The sequence below is a fragment of the Mucor velutinosus genome (genome assembly GCF_035048745.1).
Source record: "Mucor velutinosus strain NIH1002 chromosome Unknown tig00000093, whole genome shotgun sequence".
NCBI lineage: Eukaryota > Fungi > Mucoromycota > Mucoromycetes > Mucorales > Mucoraceae > Mucor > Mucor velutinosus.
In genome coordinates this window covers 1278116-1303631 of record NW_027041907.1, presented here as the reverse complement: position 1 = coordinate 1303631, position 25516 = coordinate 1278116, and the positions used below count along the sequence as shown (strand labels likewise).

Sequence of the window (25516 nt, the reverse complement as noted above, 5' to 3'; positions counted from 1 at the left end):
CTTTTATACATAAATTACATTTGATATCTTTATTCGATAGCATATATGGTTTTAAAATGTAAATCTATGTCCTCTGCGTTGCATATAATCGTACTTTGATCTACATGCCCAATCCGAACGGCCCGTGTTCAGTTCTTTTGCTACCAGATGCCATATGCTCTCACCCGTTTTTGTATCCTGCAATTTGTACTTTTGAACCACTTCCAATAACTGCATCTCTTCTTCATATGTCCATGCTCCTTTTGTAAGGTTGGGTTGCAGAGAGTAGAGCCATCTTGTTCGGCATTGCTTTGATGATCGTCCGTGAACCATCTTGGCCACTTGCGCCCATGAGGGGACATGTCCATGCCCATTTTCATATTTGCTGACAGCGAATTCCAGTATTTTGTCTTCTTCTTCAGTCCATGCTTTACGTTCTCTGTCGTCTTGATCCTCTTCATGAGAGTTCCACCATCGCATGATTTGCTCAGGGGTGCGATTTGGCAAATAGGTCATACGAATTGCTGTCCAGTCATGTCCAAACATCTCAACGCCATCCCGGATCAACGCTTTCTCTGAATCTGACAGTCGTTGGTTTTTTGATATCTGCGTTTGGTCTTGTGTGAATTGCAGCACGCGATGCCATCGATAAACACATTGTCGTTTACTGCGATTTGGCATATTCTGTACAACTTGCTCCCAGTTGGAAGTGCCATGTTCAGCAACCAATGCTGTTAATAGGTTGTCTTCTTGCTCTGTCCAAGTGCCTTTCTTGATATTCTTGATAGACAAATGCTCTTCGTATTGATATCTACATTGCCGAACATCTCTTCCTGGCAGCTGCTTGGCTATCTTTCTCCAATCCCCTTGATCCAGAATCTGCTTCTTCTCCAGCTGTTTATTGACTATCAGCTCCAACGCTGACAGCTCCTCTTTGCTCCATGGACCAGGCTGATGCAGATCGATGCTATGGTTTGATGTCTTTCGCACCGTATACTCGCCTTTCAACCATGCACAGACTAGTTTACCCACTCGCACTCTCCAGGCAGGCCCGTTTTCTGTCTTGTCTTTCTTTATCTGATCTCCATACAACAATACAAACTCTTTATCGTCTCGTACAGTCGACCAAAATTTACGATAGCAGATCAGTCGATTTCTACCAGGCAACCCCTCCGCAATCTTTACAAAGTTACCCTCGCATTGGTGTACTCGCTCCCAAAATAGTCTGGTTTCTTCGTCTGACCAAGGGCCCTTATTCATGCCGGGGTCCAGCTCAGTCAGCCAGACTCGACTGCACTGCTCGGGCGTTCTGCCTCGTATACCTTCAGCTACTTTGTTCCAATCTTGGCCAAATACAATAGTGCGTCTCAGCAAAAGATCCAATTCATGTTCTGTCCATTTTTCTTTCTTGATAGCAGGGTCTAGCTTTGAACGATAGTGGTTGCGAATCTGAATCCGTGTACGCCAAGGCAGATAGACTGACGCTATCTTGGCCCATGATGACTGTCCAAACTCTGCAATGCCTTTTAAGACAAGCTCATCCTCTTGTGCTGTCCATTTTTTGCTTGTGTATGACTTCAGCTTATCGCCTGTAGCAGTTGACGGCGGTCTACTAGACCATTCATTGGCGATACGTCGAGATGATCGATGCGGCAAAAAGTCTCTACGGATGGCCAGCCATTTGCCCTTCCCCAGACTCTCGACACCCTGTTGTAATAGCTCTTTCTCGGCTCTGCTGAAAGGACCATGCTTCAATTCAGGGTCAAGTGTATCCGTCCAGCGTGCTCTGCATTGGTTGGGTGTTCGAGTTGGTAGGCAGTGCTCTGCAACATCATTCCAATTCTTGCCATTATGCTTTACGTAGTTTAGTAGCATTGCGTCCTCCCATGGTAGCCATTTGCTTGTTTGTTGCGATGCAAAATGTCGAAAAGAAAGAGATTGGCATGTAATAGGCACAGGCTTTAGTAACTTGAAATATGAAGAGGTATATTTTCGAGCAAAGGCAGCCAGCATAGCATGTCTTTATGTTGATAATGTAAGAGATGGAGAAAAGGTGTCAAATCAAAATTTTGCCACAGGATGCACTACACAGGAACAAGCCCAGCTGACAATTCGTCTAGCAACGTCGCGCGACTGGCTCGTTTATTCTCAAAACTGGACGGAATTGCACATGAACTTCTTTATTTGCATACCATAAATTTTCATGTTTCAGCAGTTCAAAAACATATTTCCTAATGCTTCGTTGAATATACGTTCTATAACCGAATCTGTCGGGTAAAGTGCGCAACATGTGCTCAAATGAACATAGACTAAATGTCTGTCGTAGAATTAACAATACCGAGTGGAATCGTGGAGTGGAAAGGTATTTCGTTCAACTGGGCTAGTTGTAGTATGTTGAACCAACAACACACCCACATAGATTAGATGCGCTTCGAAACGAATTTCAGAACCTCAACTCGATATTTTCAAACCGGCAAGATTACAGGTAAACTCATAGCATACACTTTGGTTTCGCAACAATTGACACCAGCATGGATAGTGACACACTCTCCTCACAGCATTCAGCATCCAACAAAGAGGAAGCATCCCTTTCCATCAGAAATCTAAAGGCAACAGGACGAATGATAGACAAGCTGCAGGAAGGTTGGGATGGTATTCACAAATCAAATCTGGACAATTTCGAGAAGGCTCAAGTAAGTAAACGCAGGGTAACAGTTTTGAATAGCATATTAACTTGTTGCAGGTAGCAGATATTAAATTACGGCAGTTGAAACGAGCAGGTGAACTCCATTACAAAGTATGCGAGACAATGGAGCATGTCGAGGATAATATCACCGAGATTCATTCAGATTTAAAGACGATACAGGCATCAGCAGGTAAGCCATTAAAACATCCGGCAGAGATCGCTTTATACTGAGAGATTATTTAGCCAATCTAATGCATGTGCTCGAAAAACTTGAGGAGCAAATAGATCAAGTATCTGTAGACTATGAAAAGCAGCAATTTGAGCTGTGGAAACAAGAGCAAGAAAAGGCTTTGATGGACGAAATGTCCAATAGAAGGTATGCTTGCCTGATTGCATACAAACATAGAAAAATAACAGAATTAAACAGACAATTGCTGCGAGAGAAAGAGGCCAAACTAAAACAGCAGTATGAAGAGTATGATAATATACAGCAAAAGAAACGAGTGGAGCTTTATGAGGCCAATTTCAATGCAGAGCTTGAGGATTACAGAAGAAGACGAGAAACTGAGGTATCGTCGCTATACTCTCGTGAGTAGTTGTGTGTATTTGCCACATATGACAAAGGCACTCATATAATGAATATAGATCAGAGCAATGCAACTGCTGATAGCACAGCATCACTGGATCAAGTGAAATTGCAAGAAACAGGCGAGGATCTGGATCAGTTTTTGGGCGATACTACTGAACGTACACCTTTGACATTGGAGAAACAGCTCCAGACGAAAAAGACCAAAAAAGAGACATCCAAGACAAAAGTTATATCACAGTCAGTGTATTCATCCAGCGATGAGGACGACAGCAAGATTGAGATATTAGCAGACGAGGATTACGAAGATTTATAAACATTTACTTTATTTTTGGTTTATTGGATTTAAGTTATGATATTTTGTAGAGAAATTTACACGTTGAAGAAAAGGAGAGGGGAAGGGAAAAGATATAGTTGTACTTTGAAGCATATACACAAGGCGAAAATATTAAGAAGGGGGCTGTTGTTGTTGCTGCTGCTGTTGTGGCGATGATTGAGCCGACTGCTGCTGCTGCTGCTGTTGAGCTGCTGCTTGTTGTTGCTGCTGCAACTGTAGTGCTTGCAATCTTTGTAATTGTTGTTGTGCCAGCAAGGCAGCCTGCAAATTTTGTACATTATTGAGTGGGCTCTGTTGCTGTTGTTGTTGTTGCGCAGGACTCGTTGCAGTTGTCGAAGCTGCGGTCGTGGTGCCATTGGCAGCAGCAGCAGCAGCTACAGCAGCATTTCTCATTTGCAGTTGTGCTAGATAACGTTGCAATTGGAGTTGCTGAGTGGCTGGTAACTGAGAAATGGGATAACCAATTTGGGCTAATTGAGCAGCAAACATGAGAGGATTTGCTTGTAATTGAGCTGCAATAGCTGCTTGCTGTTGAGCTTGCGATTGAGGAGATGATGATTGGGATTGTGTGGCAGGCCGTGCTGCTTGAGGGCTGGATTGTGGGACAGCAGGTGATGCCATTTGAGACACTTGCTGGGCAACTGTTTCTGCGGATGGTGTTGGTGTGTGGATTTCTGTAGGATGCTCCGTTAGATAACTAAGAACCTGTAGAATCATACTTATAAATACTTACGTTGTTGTGTTTGCTGTTGCTGTTGCTGTTGCTGTTGTTGAGCTGCTAGTAGTTGCGCTTGAGCCTGAGCCTGTACTTGAGCCTGAGCCTGTACTTGAGCCTGAGCCTGCTGCAACTGCAACTGTTGTTGCAACTGAGCTTGCTGTTGTTGTTGAAGAGCATTAGCGAATCTTTGGATGGTGGCAGGCGTAGGGGGGCGTGTTTGTCCACCACCAGCAGCATTTTGTTGCTGTTGAACTTGCTGTTGTGCAGCAGCCATGAGCACCATTTGTTGTTGCCTAAGCAACTGAAGCTGGGCAGCCGGGTATCTATTGAGTGGCAGACCTGCAGCCACATTAGGAGCCTGCTGTGCGATGGGAAGTTGTGGTCTAGCAGTGGCAGCGGGGGCAGCATTTTGGGTTGCAGGAGAAACAGACGAAGCAGCAGCGGCAGCAGCGGCAGCAGCACGAGCTTGAGCGGCAGCAGAGGAAGCGACAGACATTGGAGGCCTGACCTGTGCTTGATTAGCAGGGTTAGTGGCATTAACAACGCCAGTGGTGCTTGCTGTAGCAGGACGAGATGCGCCATTGGGAGCTTGAGAACCCAAACTCATGGCCGCTGATAGCTGTCTTTGTTCTAGAACAGCTTGTGCCATTTGCCTTTCTCTTTGTGCTTTGTGCAAACTCATTTCCATTGCTGAAGGCAAACGTTGGCCGGCGCTATTTGTACCATGTACCTCAATAGTAGGACGTGGAGGAGCAGTCGTGGTTGCAGATTGCCTCTCGGCCTCTTCTCGCTTCTTTTGTGTCTTTTTGATAGCCTCGAAAATATTGTGCTGTCGCTGGCGTTTATGAGGAGAGTCGAAACGAATAGTGGTTGGGCGTCGTTGCAGTTCTCGCTTCAATTTGGATGTGTAAGCGCTGCTCACTTGTCCAGACAATGAAGTGAGATTGTTACGTTTCCATCGATCATGGCATTCCCAAGGTGTACGCTTTTCACCAGTCAGTGGCATACGAACAGAATTCAATGCATCACAGATCAAATCCCAATTGAAAGAGTACTCTATGATGAATGAAATCAAGCATACATCATCATCTTCAGACCAATGAGTCGATGCATGTTGAAAGTTGGAAGGTGGCTGAGGTGTCGATGGTTGTTGAGCAGGCAAATCACGATTTCTTTTGTGTGCAAACAAAGCTAGATTGCAAGCAATTAGACTATACTCTTTGACCTCAATACATGTATTCAACTTACGAGAAACAAGAGGCGTAGAATCATATCTTTCATGTCGAGGCAATTGCTTGATATCATCCTTACTCTCGTCGTAAATGATAATAGGGTTGCCGTCAATATCTCTTTTGCGACTGTAACGTTGTGGTGCTTTGAGGGAAATCTGCTTTGCGATAAGTTTACTGATTGGTGTGATTTTACTATACTCTAATTCATTAAAGTAAGTGTCCTCGAAATGTGGGTCTGGTGGTCCAAATGTCAGCAGCTCAGGAAACAAGGCACTCGCATCAAACTCTTCCATGTCTTCAATTGACAGTGTCATGATGGGCATATTGGGATCAAAGTTGATGAAGCGATCTCTGTATTCTTGAATGACGTTGGGAGAAAGCGTAGCAGGAACAACGGGAGGTGTGGTAGGCATAGCTGCTGTTTCTTCGCCAATAGGTTCCATCTTTTCATCAACAGTTGATTCAGGCAAAAGTTCAAGCGTATCATTGCTGGCTCCCATCATTGCATCCGATTTTAGCGGTTCTTCTGATGCAGTTGCTGTAGTTGTATCCTCCATTAATTCAGGTTCGTCAGCAATAGTATCGCTGGTGATGGGTGTTGCATTTTGATCAAGCATCTCCATCTTTTCGGTCGAATTATCACTGACAGGAAAGGGTATCATTGTCTCAGGGTTTACTGAAATGGATGTCTCGTCATTTAAGGTGGGTGCTGTAGAGAGATTTTGTTCCACAATAGGTAAAGTGCACACATCTTCGTCTTCAATGATGGATGAAGGCGAATTCTTTGATATGGGGGTCGTAGGCAGATCATCTACTATTGGAGTTGTAGGTAGACTTTTAGGTTCTGGGATTCGAGTCTTTATACACACAGTTGCTTTATCATCCGCTTGGTGCCAATCTAGTACAGCTCTTGCTGTTATATATGCCATTGCCATTTTCCACTTTCTCTCTTCCTTGAAGTCTGTGTGCATCCATTTCATTTCATCAATCATTAAATCCCAATGTGTTTTAGGTCTTGATGGAGCCTTGTGTCTCTTCAATTGCCGTAAGCTCCACGAATTCGTTCTTTTCAGAGCCTCTATTTTCTGGATTGTTTTGACAGATTTCAATTCATCCCTTGCAAGCATCCAGTCATGCGTTGTCAATGTCTTGCGGGCTGTTTGTAGCTGTTTGTAGAGTGGGAAATGAGTAGCATGTAACTTCCAAGCATATAAATCGATGCCTTCGTATTCGTTTTTTGGTGAGTTTGATGATAATTTAATTCCATTATAGACAAGGGTACTCGTATTAGGAGCTTTTGTATCAATATATGGTGTGTTGGTGAGGCTCACAGTCTTTCGTACTGCTGGGCGTGGTTGCTGTGGATGAGTAAATGCCGTTTTTGTTCCTGGTGAAGCTAATAAATCCTTCTGATCGAGGCTAGACAGTATTTCATCTACACTCTTGGGACGGACAGCGCCACTGACGCCTCTAGTAACCATTCTCACAGGAGGAGGAGGGATTCTTCGATTCAATGATTTTGTGTTGCTATTTGGAGAATCATCTGCTGTTGGCTGTGGCGATGGTGATTCTTGCTTTAGTTTGACATTGCTGATTTTGTTTCTATCCAAGTAGACACCCCATTTATCTTGATCTATTTGGGTCACATCACCGCCTTTCAGGAAGGAAATAACATGGTCCGTTTCATCAGAATCCCCTTCACCTGTCATTGTAAATAGCTCTTTCAATAAAAGTTCCCTATGTGTGACAATAGTTCTAAGACGCAAAGATTTTCTCTAGTCAAAATAACAAGCATTGAGGAATTTTCAGACTACTTTACCTAATTTTCTTCTTTCGTTCTTCTTCGGCATTGTTTCGTAGCTTTTGTAATGATTTCTAATAGATTATTTTAGTAGATACTTTATATTTCATACTCTGCGAAATTACCAGTTGCGATTCCTTCGTATTATTTTCCATTTCCTTGTTTTAACGGTGTTTGGTAGTAGCAAGCAGCAAAAAAAGAGGATAAGAAGGGGTCTTATTTCTTTTCTCTATATCAAAGATGGAGGAATTGAGTCTTTATACAATAAGAGAAGAGAACGCGCTATTTCCTAAACGAAAAAAAAAAAAAAAAAAAAAAAAAAATTGGTAAATAATTTCTTTTTTCTTTTTAGATTCATGGTATCACCACACGCCAAATATTGATTTGAGGGAGAAAAAGTGTGGACGCAGGGTTCTTGAGGAGAAGTTATGACACTAAGCCACTACCATTGCATTTTGTACAAATTTATTGCGCTTTCATGTGTGTTTGCTTTCGAAATGTGTCATTTGATCTATTTCTTTACTACGGATTCATATCTTGAAAATATTGTATATCCTGGTCGTAAATTGGAACCAAATTTTTTCTGTACCGGGTCCACACCGTTTCTCCTCAACAAAATTTGTAGGGTGCGATTTAATAAGATACCCACGAAATCCTTACAGTGTTGCTGACTGGATATATGTAAAAAATATAAGGCTATGTATACTCACGATTTATCTAGCAAAAGAGCTGTGTTTTATCTACAAGTTTGTTTTTTTTATATGTAACAATTGTTGGCTCGTTTCCTTTTTTTAAGAGGAAAATGAAAAGAAAATGGAACATCAGTGCTCTATACACTACTACTTAATTAACTGCGTCATGCCAATAAAATAGCCTCGTTATTCGAGTCACGAAAACACTGAGAAACACTAGTTTTTTATCGAAAACAAACCAAAATCTACTGTGAATGACAGAGACTCACTTGCATTCGTTTTTTACCGTTATGAATGCACAGCTATCGCTCTCACTGCTTCAACGTTAGAACAAATTGACTTTTAAGGAAATATTCGGAGTATAAATAAACAATCTCCGTCTGACCAATCAAATGCATGCGTTATTGGGATACTGTGAGCGATCCGAGCTTCCCTCGTCATCCAAGGTCACTCCACTGAGATTAGGGATTAATGATAGAATTAATTTATTTATTTTCTTTCATGTGAAAAAAGATATATATGCAAGTTTTTGATGATTGTGGTTTTCTATACAAGTAGATTTTTGGTTTCATTTAAAATCGTTTAAAGGTAAGATGCCTGAAAAGAAAAAGGGATCAGATTAATATCACCGACATCTTTGAGTATGTTTCATCGATGTAAACTTACGCGTCTGCTAGCTTCTTCGAGATCGCTGTCAGTAAGCTTGTTCTTATCATCGTTATTAGGGATTTCGTAGACACCACCCAAGATTACGAAAGGATGATAGGCGAAGAGGTTGAGATCACTCATTTCAGTGACACCAGAAAGTACGAGAACGGGATCAATTTCAGATGAAATACCAGCAACAATACTAAAAAGCAACCGCTAAAGTTAGATTCCACATGATCAAGAAACATTTCCTGACGTAAGCTTACTCAGTATCCATACGATCACCGATAATACAGGTTTCCAAACGAGACAAGCCAAGAACACGTTGTGCATAACGCATGATCAAAGCAGAAGGCTTACCACAGAAGAAAGCTTTAGTCTTAGTGACTAATTCAACACAAGCGGTGAAAGCACCGGTAGCAGGAATCTTACGGCCCTTGGAATCGAGAGTCTCTACATCTAAATTGGTGGAAATCAACTTGGCACCTTGTTGAACAAGTTGAACGGCCTTGGTCAACTTTTCAAAGTTGTAGACAGCAGATTCACCCAAAACAACATAGTCAGGATTGTGATCATTCATGAAGAAACCCTTGTCGTAGAGAGCATAAGCAAGACCAGGTTCACCAATGACATAACAGGTTCCACCCTAATTCACATGTGAGCTTAATGCATTGTGGCATTTCCCACTGAAAAATCTAAACTTACCTCGGGCATTTGAGAGTGAAGGAAGTAGGCGGTAGCTTGACCAGATGTGAAGAAATGATCTTCGGTAACATCAATACCAAGACGTTGAAGCTTTTGCTGCAATTCACGAGGAGTGGGAGCAGAGTTGTTGGTCAAGAAGAGATACTTTTTGTTATTCTTCTCCAAGAATTCAACAAATTCCTTAGCACCAGGCAATAAATTGGAGCCCTATGTTGCAATATGTAAATGCACTGTTCCCGCTTTGTGGCACCACATTGTCAAATAATACTTTACGTGATAGATAACACCATCCATATCAATAATGAAGCCCTTCTTTTGGCGAATGGCTTCAAGACGCTCGTTGTGGAGAACGGGATCACGGAACAAAGCCCAATCTCTAGCAGAGATGCCATCCTCATTAGCATGAGGAGTAACAGTACCTGGTTGAGGTTGTTGTTGTTGCTGTTGTTGACCGAGAGAGGCAGCGAAAGAAGCGGCCAAATCACGAGTTTCATCAGCAGAAGCAAACTCAGTGGTGGAAGTGTTGATAGTAGGAGTAGTCATCTTTTCAATTGTAGAAAATCAGAAAGAAAAAGCGCATTTTGCCTGTATCCCATTTGGTTTTATAAGTGTCTTGTAATTTTTTTAAACTGACTCAAAAACGTGTTTCTCATGTGCTGGGGTTTATTTTCATCATCTTGTTTTTGGTTTAGTTGTAATGATTTGAAATGCCTCTGGATTTTAGCGTCTACAAATGCTTCATCTGATGTCATTTCTGATAACAATCTGTACACTATTATCTGTTGACTACCTGTAATCAGGCATCGTTGCTGAAGAACGCACATTGAAGAAAAATATAGAAATTTGCTTATCAGACTGCTAATCTTTTCTTTTCGTATTATCAGGCCATCATTCTGGCGTCTTTGATACTTTCATGACCACAACAAATGGAATAACCATACACATTGGATGATGGCTCCGATAAATAATTTCTATTAAACACCTGAGCACGGGAGATGTGAAGCTTATCCAAATCAGATCACAGATGGATAATGATATAGTCTTCCATGAATTATAACATTTCAATAAAAAATATTGGTGCGTGCTCGTTATGCGTAAACCGGCTAAAGAAGATTGGTTTCGAGTCGATGTAATAGACGAGGACTAACTGGCAAAAAACTTCATAAGCTAATTTACATATGTAATTTGGTTTTTAATCATCATTTATCATCAATCAGAGGTTATCGAGTCCGCGAACTCGAGCCCCTCATCTTTCAAACCAAATATTTATCACGATTTCCGATATTTCTAAATCAAGAAGCTTCCTGTGCAATGTTGGATATGCAGCTGATTAGGTAGTTATGTGCGATGCTAATGTGGGTTAAGTTCCATATGTGAATGGCTCTAATAATGATGCCATATAACGGATTGGATGTCGATCAGAACTCTAGTAGTTATGCAAGCTTCGAAGGATTTATGTAGATGTACTGAAGGCGGTAGAAAAGTATGACAAAATCAATGCTTCTAATATGTTATTGTAACGGTATGAACAGCTATTATGTTCGAAAGCAGTAATAAAGATTTGATTAATCAATCCTTTAATAATGCGAGTACTTATGCTTCGGGTGGCTCTCTGCCTTCGCTTCGCTTCGGTGAGAACGAGCCTGCGAAGAGGCAGCTCGCGCTACCCATTGCCCTTGCGTATCTTATCAAAATACTGCTACTTTCATTTTGACCCTCCACTTACACATGAAAACCCTTCATATTATCTGTGGATCTGATTCTTAGATGCTGCTCTACATCCATATACATGTAGCTACTTTATATACGGGCAAGCAGTATACTGGTATTTCCCCTTTTTAATTCCTTAGTGTCCCTGATACAGCAAAATCTGGGTGCATGTGAGCTGCATTTTCTCGCGTTAAAATCCGTTTTAGATCGCTAGAATAGCACCAAACAATTGCTCTCATCTGGCAGTTAGTTTATGACGCCTTTTCTCAACTTTTTGGAGACCAAAAAAGCATGAGGGGTACCTCATGGTTTTCATCGAAAATCATGGCTTTCTCCGCTAAAGATCACAAAATAGCAGAAAAAGGTGGGATTTCCAGTAATGGAGGTTCCACGCTGGATTCTAGCCATAATCCAGGCAACAACATTTTTACCTATGCATCACTTTTTCAAGATATCAAGAGTCAGAAGCGAACAACCTTCAACATTGCTCCAGCTATCGACAACAACGCCTCCACAACTGGAAGACCTTTGGACTACAACTCAACATTCGTAGAAGCTAAAGATGACTACTCTCTCGTCATTGATTGTTCTCAATTTGCTGGGATGGTATTCAGAGAGAAGCCCTTGCTCACTTGTCTTCGAGATCACTATTCCAAAGGATTGGGAATTAGAACACGTATGGTTGGTAAGAACCATAAGGTCATTGAAATCAGCTTTCCAAGCCAGGAAGATTGCGAGGAGGCTCTGAACAAGGAACTCGTCTTACAAGGGAAGATAATTAAGGTGAACAAGACTTTGGACAAAAATGCCAACGTCCTCAGAGTAGGTGTCTCTGAGCTTCCTTACAAAACTGAAGAAGTTTTGAAGCCTTTGATGGTGGAGACCTTCCAAAAATATGGGGACATTCTCAATCTTGGTCTTAGCTATACCAAAGATGGTAATTGGTTTACTGGTCGCGGTTTTGTCACTCTAAATAGGGACAAATTAAAAAGTTACGCAGCTGAACTTACCCCTCAGATCCAGTTTGGGAATTTCAAGGAGAAGCTACATTTGGTTTGGAGTAACATGAACCCAATTTGTCAAGACTGTCACACTGATGATCATATCAAAGCTGATTGTCCTCGAACAAAGAGGAAAGCATGTTTCCGATGCGGAAGCTTGGAACATCTCATCGCCGGGTGCCCATTAGCCTCATGGAATAGAGTGAAGAAAACTAATGATCACAACAAACAAGGTCAACATCGCCAGCAAGAAAATGTTGCCCAACCTAAACCTATAGGTAGAAAGGTTGACCTTTTAGATCTAATGAATGTGGACCCTCCTAAGTACCTCAACCACAAGAAGGGGAAAAGGAAGGCTACATCCCTTTCGTCGAAATCCACAAGCGATGATGAGGCACTTTCCAAGGGGGAAGTATCTTCAGCTGACGAGCCAGAGTCTGATTCCGACGCTGAAAATGTCCAAGAACATTCAACCAACTTGAACGACAGCAAGGATATGCAAATGGAAGAGGAAGGTGACTCCCATGATGGTGAATCTCAGGGTGATGAATCTCAGGTTGCTGAATCCGAGGGTCGGGAATCTCAGGCAGGTAGCCTCTCACAAGAGGATGCTCCCAAGGGACATCTCGAGGAGGAGGAGGACAATAATTCCTTTGGTGATGAGGAGTATGTCAAGTCTACTAGCGAGGAAGATAGCGATGGGGAATCTCCTAAGGTTGTTCAGGACAATGTAAGTAGATATAACTTGCGACACTCTGGGCACAAGAACAGTGTAGATGAACCTACTGAGGAACATCCCAAGCGATCTATCGATGAACTGGCTTCTACCCCTCCAGTAGAGGACAGCGAAGGTCCTAGCAAAAAGCAGATTAAACAGCAAGAGACTAACACCAGAGACGAAATGGTCTTGGATGGATCATCAACCACAAACACATTATAATTAATTAATGAGTAACACCAACCAAACTAGAAACATTAACATTAGGATAGGTTCCCTCAATTGCAGGAACCTCAACAAACAATATAACACCAATACAACAAATAGGTTCATCACCTACCTTAAGCAACAAAAGTTAAATATATTACTATGCCAGGAAACAAATATTCCTCACCATTCCTTTGAAAACATTACAACAAATTTTAAATATCAATTCCAGTACCACCAAGCAATTTGGACTGGACAATGTGGAGTCATCAACTTCAATCCATCACTGAATCTACAACAAATCAAAATACTAGAAGACGGAAGAGTTATTCTGACCAAGCTATCACTGGTTAACAATAACATGCCTCCAATTTACATTTTAAATATCTATGCTCACTCTGATGACTACAGGGCGAGAAATCACTTGTTCGACCAAATCATCAGTCTCCTCAACTCCATGCCTGAGATTATCCCTTCTCTCATCATAGCCGGTGACATGAACTGCTGCTTCGACTCCACAAGCCAACGCTATAATCGCCAAACTGGAAAGCCCAAAAGTTTCATTGAATTTTTGAACACTCACTTTTCAGATTGCTTGAACCAACCAAATTTACCGCATGATTACACTTTTAGACGTGGATCGTCTCTTTCCACTCTCGACTATATGTTTGCAGGCCGCGATGCTTTCTTCAAAATGAGTGATGGTGATATCACATTTCTCTCTCAAGAATGGACAGACCATGCCTTGTTAACCAAGACATACACTACCGGCATGACTAACTGTGGTAAAGGTGTTTGGCGGGCCAACCCCTTTCTTGCGAAGAACCCTATCTACGTCAACAAATTAAACACTGCTATCTCTAACTACGTTGAAACCAAATTAGATCCTAACCTATCTGCTCAAGAAAAATGGGACCTGATTAAGAAGAAAACTAAGCAAGTTACTCTAAACTTCAGCCGCACTCACTGTTCATGGAGGAAAGCTAAAATCAAGAAGTTACAGAGCGAGAGGAACAATTTGCTACGTAGGTACCGGGATGATTCCGTCTGTCTTAATCTTTTGCTTTCTCCTGTCGAAAAGGAGCTATCCCAACTCCAACAAGAGATAGTTGACGTCCAACGACTGAGAGCAGGACAGAGATGGCACGAGAAGAGTGAAAAGTCTCCAGGTTACATCAAGCAAACATTAGCGGAAAAGGCATCCAAGCGAACAATCTCTAGCCTAAAGCATCCTACTTCCGGGGAACAATGCTTGGAAACTAGTACTAAACTTGACGCTGCCAAAGTCTTTTATCAAGACCTATACACCGAGGAAGAAATTGATCTCAATTGTGTGGAAAGAATGCTACAATATATCGACAAAACAATTCCAGCTGAGGACTCACAGGACATCATTGAAGACATACCTTACGAAGATATCATTCAAGGATCTCGAAGAACGCCAAATGGTAGTAGTCCGGGCCTGGATGGTATATGTTACGAAATTTTGCACCTTCTAGTAATCAACCCGAGCTGTGAAGCGATTATTCTGCAAGTGTTCAACGATGCTTTATCACTAGGCAAATTCCCAAAATCCTGGCAGGAATCATGTATTGTGCTGCTACCAAAGAAAGGGGATATGACTGACCTTGGCAACTACCGTCCAATAACCCTAATAGCCTCTGATTGCAAAGTGTTTACCAGACTACTTAACTCACGAGTCATAGAGGTAGCAAGTGACCTTATAGGCCCCCACCAAAGTGGTTTCCTGAGAGGTAGATACATTGGAGACCATGGGATGTCGTTGAAAGTGATTGTAGACAATGCACGTGAAGCAAGATGGAACAATTCTGGAGAATTTGTCGAATATGCTGGGATTATGCTGGACAACGCCAAAGCGTATGATAGGGTACATCCCCAGTATCTATCCAAGGTCCTAGTGAAGTTTGGTTTCCCAAAACAGTTTGTCCAATGCATCTGCAAGTTATTCTTCGACAACTCCATTTACGTGAATGTCAATGGCTTTTTAACAGATCCTATCGAGCAAAGACGCGGCATCAGACAAGGAGACAGTATATCACCAATGCTGTTCAACTTGGCTATTGAACCATTTCTGCTATCTGTGACCAAAAGTACAACTATCTCGGGGTATAGTCTCCAGCACGTCAAGCCTATAAGCAAGAGAACAAACAGTTGGGTGGCTCCTCCTCCATTGAAAGTACTCGCATATGCGGATGATGTCCTGACTTTCGTCAAGTCTCGGGCAGAACTTCTTGATCTGGAAGAAAGATTGAGAACTTACAACAAGGCCTCGAACTCCAAGATCAACTACGACAAGTCCGTGGCCTTCCCTCTTCATGGTGGAAGAATGACAAGCCAAACTGGTGGCCTAATTCAAGATCATGCAACAAACAATCTCAAAATCAAATGGTATGATTCTACGTCTACAGGATTTATAAAATACCTAGGTTATCCAATTTGGTTCTGCAATCAACAAAGAGACGTATACATCGCTAAACTGCTGGGTGATATCACTACTGCTGTTGAAAGGTTTGCAGCACGACAAGTCTCACTGTACGGCAGAGCGAATATTGCCAACACTATGATATTGTCCAAACTATGGCATGTCATTCGGATCGTTTCCCTGCCCAAAGACACAGTCAAGAAGATAACCTCAATCATTTATCAGTTTGTAATGTCTGGCCTGTATCCACCTCTAAAAGGCAACTCCCTCTTCCTACCAAGGTACCAAGGCGGTTTAGGACTGATTGATTTAATGGCGCAACAAAAGGTTCTGCAATTCAGATACCTGAACGCTTTGCTGACAGAAAACAGCAACAACATACCTGGTCTCACGTATAGGCTACTAGTGGATTATTTGAAGATGTCGCACGACTCACCATCGCACATAATCCCTATACTGTTCCAAACGGCTAGATACAAAAACCAGTTAAGAGGCTTCCACCCTTATCACATGATGTTCGAGGCAATAGATACTTATATGAAGCATTCCCCATTCTCACTCGCTTGGTCTGTCAAACCAAATGTCATGACACTCTTGTCATTGCCAGTGCTGGAAATTCTTGATTTTGTCAATGAGGAAGTAGCCATGGGATACACAAGCAGAGACTCGATCAGGGAGAGTAAAGTTCATGACTTCTTCCACGTCAACCAGGAAACAAGTACTCTGCAGATAAAGCCAAGAAGTGAATGCAAGCGACCAAACATTAGGAATCAGATAGAAAGAGGTCTTCTCTGTGGGAACATCAGATTGGAATCTTTCGCGGATACAAGAAACATGGAGGCTCATCTAGACCTACAGCCTTTCGTTGCTATGCTTAACTACCAAGACCGCCCAATGCTTCAAATGTCAAACAAATACTTGAGATCAATTATGCTGGACATACACAACCTTGATGTTGGACGAAAGTTCAATCATACCATCAGCAAAGTCCAGTGGAAACACTTCTATCATCAAAACATGCATCACTCTGTGAGAAATGTCTGGTATAGAATGATACACAAGCAATGCCCGAGCAAATCAGCTCTTTTCGTTCGACGCCTGAGGAACGTCGAAGATGACAAATGTACCCTCTGCAATGATACTGAAGATGCCAAACATCTCATGGTTAGCTGCCCCCACAAAAACGACATTTGGTCCAACATCTTTGAACAATTCCTGGGATACCCCAAGGTTGCTAATCCACAACAAGTATACCAATCTATAGTTAACTTAAACCTGAAGCAATATTTCATCTACAACCTCGATATCAAGATTACAATCTTCGACCTGTTTGCTGCCACCATTCGTATGATATGGAGATTCCACCTCCTACAAACATTCGAAGGAGTGCCATTTGATACCAACAATGTCACCAACAAGATCAGTGCTGAAGTGATGAGATTGTCAGATCTCAAGCATCAATATTAGTAGTAGCTTTAATAGATTTTATATATGGCAAGTCACTTTGTTACATACACTTGTCCATCATTTGATGTTCTTATTATAATGTATATTTACTAATAAATAAGCAACATCCATACAAAAAAAAAATTTTCATCGAAAATCAAACAATCGCATTTTTCACCTTGAAAATGAAGACTTTTACCATGGTATATATTGAATCAAAATGTTCCTATCAATCTAACGTAACCTCTGCAATCACTTTTATAAGGCTTTCATATGCAAAATATGGCTATTTTCGCTAAAACCTCATTTCAAATTTTATTGGATTGCTCAGTAAGTTCATTCAAAACACTTATTACAGTTAGCACCATTGGAAGTGCCTTGAAAAGTACTTCAAGAATGTATTAGGAAGCGAAGGGTGATCATCACAGTTTATATAGTCGAATAATACAAAATAGATTGAAGAAGTCGAAAAAAGACAAAATCTATCCAATCTTGAACAGAAAAAATATACTGAGCTTGAATCAATTTTGGCGGCGGCATTGTTGCTGGCTGACCTAAATGCCTTTCTGTTGATGACAATAATGATTGTGATACTGATTAAATGGGGATCATGGGATTAAAAGGACAATTGCTTAGCCTAAATACTTTTTTTGGGGAGTTTCGCCTCATAAAGATGTCTTTTGCAATGACAATATCTCAAAAAATTCGCTGTAGATCTTACACAAGTCCTGTATTTACTTATGACCAGCTTTATGTCGCATCTTATTAAGAGCATCAGCAGCAGTGAATGATATGACAATTCTATTATCAGAAAATGGCGATTGTGATGTACAAATGCTGCATAAAATTTGAAATTTTTTTCACATTGTTGTCCCAAAAATAGGCTTTGTTTGATATCAGTGTAAGCAAAAAGGATGCTGAGGGAGATACCTCCTCGCTTCCTCCTGGTGGCTCTAATATAACCTTTCTTTTTTTCTTACTAATAATAATATATTGTTTAAAATTTACTTGATATACCAAAATTTTATTATATCTGATTTAAAATGTCTTTGTCGAGAGCCCAGGACGACAGCGACATCGAGCGTAGCGAGATAGATCGGTTAGTGCTTTTATGCAATAAAGATGGGAAACTGGTTCCTCGATTGATACACACTTAAGTTTGCCCTTGAACACAGAATTGTTCTTCAAATTTTTCATGCAAAAGTGATTTGCTATTGTGAATGCAAACACATAAAGCTCATCAGGGCCATAAAGTTGTATGATATAAACACTTTTATTTATAGGCATTAATAGAATTACATAATAGAAAAACTCAAATTTGAAATAGGCAAATTTGACCAAACTAATCCAACAAATCGACGCCAGCTATTGGAAAAACAACTTAGTCATTGATTTAATAGCCATTAGGTCATCTGTAACACTTACATTGGAACAAAAGACATGCCATCATGACCGAAACCATTCCTAAACCATTCAAGTTGGCAAATGTAATAGTTGAAAGCGCAAAAAACACGACAGCATTCAAAATACGAGAGATGCAAATGACATAGGACTTCCAGCTGCCTATAAGTTTGCAAGAAGCGGATTAGTATAATGCATGATGCAGGCGTAAGCTCATTTTTACCTCTATTCACCGGTGTATTAATGAGTTTGATGAATGCATTGAAGCAAAGGATCAAACCAGCAGTGATCCAAAAAATCTTGATAGAGAACAATGGATCATCACAGCCACTACTATGCCCAGATCCTTCAGCTGGGGCAAATTCCGCAGCCAGTGACAGCACCGTATAATGTGCGCTTTCCACGGTGCTACTATTAGTTGCACTAGAAGCAGCAGCCGCATGCTCTGTTGTAGCACACTTTTGGAGGGTCTCTTGGAAAGCAGCGTCGGTATCAATACCATTGTTATGAGATGTGATAATTTCAGTCAATGCGATACCAAAAGCTACTTGAAATAGATGAAGAGGAAAATGGAGATACATCCACAGTTGACTAAGTTTGGTTTCACTCATCATCTCGCCGCTGAAATCGTCAAAGTACATGAAGAAGTAGCAAAAAATAATAGTGACACCAAACACATTACAAGCGATAACACTTGATGTAAAGTTTGATTCAGCAACCATCTTGATGAATCCCATGCAGTTTTCACCGAGAATGATAAGCGTGAAAAGACCAAAGCGCTCACCTAGATGACTAGCAGCTAATGATACACGACTGTTGCCTTGCAAGTAGACGTGAACGATGATTTCCATACCTATACTAATGTACCAAAGAGCATATCTTTTAGTCATATCTGCCTGGGATTGGTATAGTAAGGACACTCCCCACATAGCAATGGAGATGGCGCTGGCAGCAACATAAGCACCCAAAGGTCTGCGAGATGATTTGAAATGAGCACCAAGAGAGACAATGAAGATGACAGCATATTCAAACAATACAACAGCTTTCATGATGATATAGCCAATGATGAACCATTTGGGTTCTGCTTCAAATTTGAGTTTGTCACTGGAACCAGCCATAAGGACTATGTGGTGTCTTTGTGAATAAGTGAAGAGGGTAATGGAGTGGATGAAAACTTACTTAGGCCACAGAGTTCAATAATCTTATAAATATGATGAGCAACGTCTGCAAAACAGTGTTAGCTGCGTCATGTGAGGCAAAGCATCATGAGCTTACCTTGTCTGTCGTAGCGAGACGAGTACAAGGCACTGGAACACCATGTCCACCACATCACAACAAACCATGCAGCGTATGTGTTGAGAGTTGCGATACTGTTGATATGCACGGAATGTGTGAACTGACTATAGACATTTACATATCAGTATTACTCTAAATGTTATATGCATAGTGCATAGCTTACCTGAGCCAGCCGACATAAAACACATCACCTAACAGTTCCACCCAAGTAGCCGAGGTTTCTTCGCCAATTTCGTCAGATAAATCCGGATCAGGAACCGCAAAAATGGCTCTTCTCTTGTTATGATGAACATGATGAACGATAGGAATGAATTGGACCTGTACATAGACGTTATCATTCAAATCTAACAGCAAATCCGTAGGCGAATGATTAGTGTGAGGATGCGTTTTAGGAGCCTCAGAAAAGTTGCCAGAATCCGACTTTTTGAAGGCGCCTGAGCCATGCTTTTCGCTCACTGGCTTTTCGTTCACTGGCTTTTCAGTGCTGCTAGTGTTGGTGGTTTTGTCAGACGAAAATGTGTTTGACTTTTCACCTAAATCAAACGAACTTTCTATTGTACATTAGCAGAAAGTTAGTACCATGCGCTACAGTGGCTCATGTCTATAGCATACTTGAGGAATCACTGAATAGGTCGCTTTTTGCCGAAGCTAATTGGGCTCTCATTTTGACAGTTTTATGTACTTTGACTGAGAAATCTCTATGAGTTCTCTCCAAAAAATCAATAAAATCATCCGTATCTTTGAAGCGTGCGAACTCTTCCTTCTCTGCGGGCGTGAGTTGCAACTACAAAAGTGTCAATTAGAAGAATAGTTGTTGCAAGTCGTTACATTCTGCCTTACAGGTTTCTCCAGTGTCGCAATCTGATCATCATTAAATTTAAAGTCTTGATCACCCACCAAATGACGAAAATGCATTGCTACAAAACACGGTTGAGTATTGATTCACGTATTGCTTGAGCAATGTTGCGTACTTAATCTGACTCTAACATCCTCGCTATAGAGAGTATCAGTATAGCCAAACAACACAGGAATATGAAGCATATTTACACAATTGGCTCGTCTGTCATGTTATTGACATCCTTGACAGATGCAATAGACTCTGGATGGTGCTCATTCCAATCAGTTTTTTCGGCTTCGTAAGCCTCAGTACGTTTTTGATGAAGCTGAAATTCCTTCAAGGGATGCAAAAGGACATCACCAATGGTTTCAGTACCATGTCTACGAAGAGGCTTTCCAGTAGGGTCATGAAGAGGGGCCACCACCTCATGTTCATTGGTATGGATACGGACCCCAGATCGTATAGAAGCAGCACCAGCACCACCTGATCTGTTACTGATATAACTTTCATTCGCCATTTGATGATTAGCAGTATAAGAGGGTCTGCGATCACCAGCATTGCTTCTTTCAGAGGTTGCACTGAGATTAGATCTGTTACTGATATAGCCAGCTTCCAAAGCTACTTCATCATCCGGTTGCAGTGATTGCCTCTGTCTTCCACCAGTGCCACGATACCCAAATGCCGGAGCTTGATATCCTCTATTTTGGGCCATGAAGGGTAAAATTAACTTGGTATATAGATGTAAATGTCTCTACAGTTGGTATATATGAAAGTATAATAATGTTGCTTTTTTAGTCAAATAAATCTAAAAGGTCTCTAGCGAAATAGAAGGAAAAGAAAGATGTTATATACTAATCTCCAAAATCAAGGGGAAAAGAGAAAAGAGGGAAAAAAAAAGAATAAACAAAAGGCCATCAATATTAAACTTTTCCTCGGTTTCCATCATTTTATAGTAATCTTGGTGCTTGCAAAGCACAGCGTTCAAACAGAGTGTTAGGTAACTTGATTAAGCAAATCAAAGGTTGTACACGGCGCTAAAATTGATTTGCGACCCGAATATTTGATTTTATTGACGACGATGATGCTGCTCATCTCTGGTAGATCCCTATTAAAGGAAAGCCCGGTTTGTTGTTATTATTTGTTGGTACAAACCTCTCTCAAGGCTAAAAAGATCTTCACTGAGACATCTTGTATTCACAGAGCATCGAAAAAAAGATGGCGGATCAACTGATACATGTGGCAATACCATACATCTGAACAAGTCGACGGAATCCAGACAAGGTTACGAGTGGCAGTGCACCTGTTGTAATGTAACTGTGCCCATCTACAAAGTTGTCTGCCTTCAAAAGAGGCATTGAGTGAAGAGTACAAAAGAAAAACAGGTACATGAAGATCTCAAATTAGTCTTTCGTTCGTGCTACCCAAAAAGTGCTACGCTAATTACAAACGCAATTCCAATGGATGCGAATAGTTTAGCGGACAAGGTGCGCATTTCATCCTATAAATATAAATTACCAAAATTGATTCATTTCAAGATGCATCATTAGAGTAGTACACTACATAGTTTGCCAGTGGTGTAAACATAAGATCCCAGGAACTATTCCCATATGCAATCTTATTCAACCAAACAATTCATGATTAATTACAAACATCAAAAGGACGCCAGGCCATTCAAGTACCTCACTCATGGGCGATGTCGAGTGATACAGGTACGATAGCATCGATCGACGGGTGCCTGGGTGCAAACTTAAATATGTATGTCCACCAAACATCGCAAGCTGAATGAGTTTTATATGCCTTCCTAGGTTGAGCTGGTTGAATAGTCCTCTTCATATGAATATATACTTGGCTTATATGCATTCAAACACGCCTTGTATACTAGTTTTTTGTTGCATATCGCGCGCCAACTACTTTAGTTATAGTATTAAAGTATTCATTGCGTAAGCGATATCGTATAAACACAATGACAAAGTGCGATATGTATTTCTTCTATGCAAGTCTCACAGACACAGTGGAATGGAAACTGTCGATGTGCGCTCTCCAAAGGGCTACCGTATAAATTGAGTGCTAGAACAGCTCAAGCGAGGCTTTGAAAAACATTTTACTCAAAGCACGGGAACTCTTACACTAAACCTTAGTACTGAAGCTGTCAAGCTAGTCCCAAAATCTTCGGAACAGCCTCTAGGCCAAGAAAGCACAGGTTTGACACTGGGCTACTAAAATTATTCTGATATTATTAACATTAGAAGAGAAGAGAAAGTCGTTCTTGAAGTGACGAATACAATCGAGACGTTGATATTGCACGTCCTTATGAGCAATAAGAAGCTTTACCCGACCTGTTACGGCCACTTGTAACGAGTAAAAATGCCAATCTGAGCATTTTTATGGCTAGTATGATGAACAACCATTACTTTAAACGAGCCTTTCGACACTTCGGGTGGTTTCCTGACCTACGTTCAAACGGCTTGCGCTGCCGTGGGCCTTTGGCAAATACGGCAAAATTAATAGGGCTAAAATGTTAGAATCTTGATTGTTGATTGATAAAAAATCACTAATCATATGAACATTTATGCTTCGGATGGTTCTTTACCTTCTCTTCACTTCGGTGAGAGCCAACCTACAAGCAGCAGCTCGAACTTCTAATTGCCCTTGCGTATCTTATTATAATATTACAGTAGTCGCTCTATATAAGGCTACTTTTTTGGCGAGGTTTTTTTAGCCTTATTGCCCGCATAACCTTAACTGGCGCGCGTGACTTCTGTCAAAAAAGTCGTGCGCGTAGAATCTATTACTATAATAGTTGATCAAATAAATCAACTTGATACCTCCCCAGTAACATTCATTTATCTGTTTATTTTACTTCTATTGAACGTAATATCCTATCATGTGCCTTAATCAAAGATCAAGAGATCGCCTCACAATCGAGCAAAAGTATCGCATTATTATGCACAACATGCACTTTCCTAATCTGACGCAAATGCAACTCGGTCAATGGGCTCAAAAGGAATTCAACCTTCATCACTCAGTCAAGCAAAAAACTGTATCGAACGTCTTGAATTCACAGGACAAGGTGATCAAAGCTTACGAAGGAGGAAATTTGAAGGGAAAAAGCAGCAGAGCCTTGACGATGCCACAATTGGACAATGACATTTTGGAGTACATTCAAGCCATGAATGCAAAATCTCTTCCTGTCAATCGTGGAACTATTGCAGCTTTTGCAAAAGTAGTCGCACACAGAAAGTACCGCATGCATGAATTGCCAAAGAATAAGCAAATCCATTTCTCAGATGGATGGCTAACCGATGTTTTCAAGAGAATTGGTGTCAAGTCAAGACATTTATATGGTGAAAAAAGCTCAGTCGACTTAACATCATCTAAGATTGTCGAAGAACTCAGAAAGATTGAAGAATTGTTGGAGCCATATGATCCCAAAGATATTCTCAACTTTGATGAAACTGGCTTATACTACGAGCAACAACCAACTCGCACCATTTGTCAGGAACCTTTAGGTGGTTCAAGAAAAAGCAAGAACCGATTCACAGTTGGACTAATCACCAACTATGATGGATCCTATAAAGGGCACCCCATTGTAATTGGGAAACGAAAGACACCAAAGGCAGCAAACAAAAAACCTGCTTTGTACAGAAGAACCACCAACATCGGGCAATCCCATTACGTGGAGTACCATTCATCTCCCAATGCATGGATGAACACCGACATCTTTAGGAAGTACGTAAAACGTTTGAATGCGTCTTTCGTTTACGCCGGAAGAAAAGTTGCTCTCTTGGTTGACAATGCTTCAGTGCATAAATTGAAAGAAGAATTCAGCAATATTAAGTTGATTTTCCTTCCAGCAAACACAACAAGCAAGTTGCAGCCTTTGGATGCCGGTAAATCAACAAATTTCATTGATATACGTACTCATCTCTAATCACACACTCGATAGGAATCATTGCGAACTTCAAGGCTCAGTTTCGTTGGCACCAATACTACAGGGCAGTGAACAAGTATCTTGCTGGGGTAAGCCTTGATCTTACCGAGGAATACAGAATGGATGAGGTGGATGCTCTGTATTTTCTTGCTGATTCTTGGATCAAAGTTAAGCCTCAAACAATCCAAAATTGCTGGGATCATACGAAGATCCTTGATTTTAAGTTTGCTCAGAGACAGAGAGTCGACTCGGAGGATGTACTCCCATCTTTCGAGCTACCTTTAGACGATGATCTAGTCAGCCAGTTGAACGAAATCATCCCTGAACTTCCTGGAAACAGAAGTAATGATGGGGTTCAATTGGTAACTGAAGTAAACGACTTGGATCTAAATGCAGATGAGTCTGATGCAATCGTTTTTAATCCCGTGATTGTTGAATTTGAGGATGGCGATGATGTTACCCATGGATCACAAGAGCTTGAGGTAGAGGAAGAACCAGTAGAGATTTACGATGTTGATACGAAGGAGATAAGAGAGAAGTTGAAGCATGCGTATGAAACTATCTTGTACCATACCATCCCAATGGATGAAAAAGAAAAGTCTATGCTGAAAACTATCCGTAGGAATCTGAACGATATCAGATCGGAGGAAGTAGCAGAGAAAAATCAAACAGATTTACGTGATTATTTTGTTTAAATGTGTTATTTTTCAATAAAAGCTATATATTTTTTATTATCTGATTGGCCTTAAATTCAATCTCAGCGATCACCACTATGAAATAAGGCTAAAATTTTTAGAATCTGTAGCCTTATATAAAATTAGGCTATTAAGGCTAAATAGCTGGTAAAAAAAAAAAACCTGAAAAATTTCAGCCTTATTCCCCGCATAGCCTTATATAGGACGGCCTTATATAGAGCGACTACTGTACTACGTTCATGTTGACCTTCCACTTACACATGAAAACCCTTCATATTATCTGAGGATCTGATTCTTATGTAATGCTCTACATCCATATACACGTAGCTACTTTATATACGGGCAAGCAGTGTACTGGTAATTCCCCTTTTTATTCCTTAGTGTCCCTGATATAGCAAAACCTGGGCGCATTTGAGCTGCGTTTTCTTACGTTCATGGCCGTTTTA

General features: G+C 41.0%; 8 protein-coding genes across 8 annotated transcripts; 4 read left to right on the top strand and 4 right to left on the bottom strand.

Moving 5' to 3' along the window:
* Positions 1-51: 51 nt before the first annotated feature.
* ATC70_002173 (uncharacterized protein) lies at positions 52-1854 on the bottom strand (the record flags this gene model as incomplete). The annotated part of the gene is made up of 1 exon (XM_064821555.1): positions 52-1854. The coding sequence occupies one exon, from the start codon at positions 1852-1854 to the stop codon at positions 52-54; it is 1803 nt and encodes a 600-aa protein (XP_064681241.1).
* Positions 1855-2182: 328 nt separating this feature from the next.
* ATC70_002172 (uncharacterized protein) lies at positions 2183-3567 on the top strand (the record flags this gene model as incomplete). Its single annotated transcript, XM_064821554.1, has 8 exons — positions 2183-2253; positions 2306-2341; positions 2399-2464; positions 2519-2672; positions 2723-2855; positions 2909-3041; positions 3093-3253; positions 3311-3567. 8 exons carry the CDS (start codon positions 2183-2185, stop codon positions 3565-3567), a joined length of 1011 nt encoding a protein of 336 aa, XP_064681240.1.
* A 132-nt stretch (positions 3568-3699) lies between these two features.
* ATC70_002171 (uncharacterized protein) lies at positions 3700-7494 on the bottom strand (the record flags this gene model as incomplete). Its single annotated transcript, XM_064821553.1, has 5 exons — positions 3700-4262; positions 4322-5497; positions 5555-7293; positions 7358-7413; positions 7465-7494. 5 exons carry the CDS (start codon positions 7492-7494, stop codon positions 3700-3702), a joined length of 3564 nt encoding a protein of 1187 aa, XP_064681239.1.
* Positions 7495-8613: 1119 nt separating this feature from the next.
* On the bottom strand, positions 8614-9927 carry ATC70_002170 (uncharacterized protein; the record flags this gene model as incomplete). Its single annotated transcript, XM_064821552.1, has 5 exons — positions 8614-8628; positions 8698-8881; positions 8946-9325; positions 9385-9591; positions 9658-9927. 5 exons carry the CDS (start codon positions 9925-9927, stop codon positions 8614-8616), a joined length of 1056 nt encoding a protein of 351 aa, XP_064681238.1.
* Positions 9928-11418: 1491 nt separating this feature from the next.
* ATC70_002169 (uncharacterized protein) lies at positions 11419-13035 on the top strand (the record flags this gene model as incomplete). The annotated part of the gene is made up of 1 exon (XM_064821551.1): positions 11419-13035. One exon carries the CDS (start codon positions 11419-11421, stop codon positions 13033-13035), a length of 1617 nt encoding a protein of 538 aa, XP_064681237.1.
* A 346-nt stretch (positions 13036-13381) lies between these two features.
* Positions 13382-16930, top strand: ATC70_002168 (uncharacterized protein; the record flags this gene model as incomplete). The annotated part of the gene is made up of 1 exon (XM_064821550.1): positions 13382-16930. One exon carries the CDS (start codon positions 13382-13384, stop codon positions 16928-16930), a length of 3549 nt encoding a protein of 1182 aa, XP_064681236.1.
* Positions 16931-18251: 1321 nt separating this feature from the next.
* AP4S1 (AP-4 complex subunit sigma-1) lies at positions 18252-21156 on the bottom strand (the record flags this gene model as incomplete). Its single annotated transcript, XM_064821549.1, has 10 exons — positions 18252-18274; positions 18335-18472; positions 18534-19433; positions 19490-19534; positions 19586-19710; positions 19770-20157; positions 20219-20390; positions 20447-20523; positions 20578-20600; positions 20654-21156. 10 exons carry the CDS (start codon positions 21154-21156, stop codon positions 18252-18254), a joined length of 2394 nt encoding a protein of 797 aa, XP_064681235.1.
* A 2172-nt stretch (positions 21157-23328) lies between these two features.
* Positions 23329-25070, top strand: ATC70_002166 (uncharacterized protein; the record flags this gene model as incomplete). Its single annotated transcript, XM_064821548.1, has 2 exons — positions 23329-24334; positions 24391-25070. The coding sequence occupies 2 exons, from the start codon at positions 23329-23331 to the stop codon at positions 25068-25070; spliced, it is 1686 nt and encodes a 561-aa protein (XP_064681234.1).
* Positions 25071-25516: the final 446 nt, after the last annotated feature.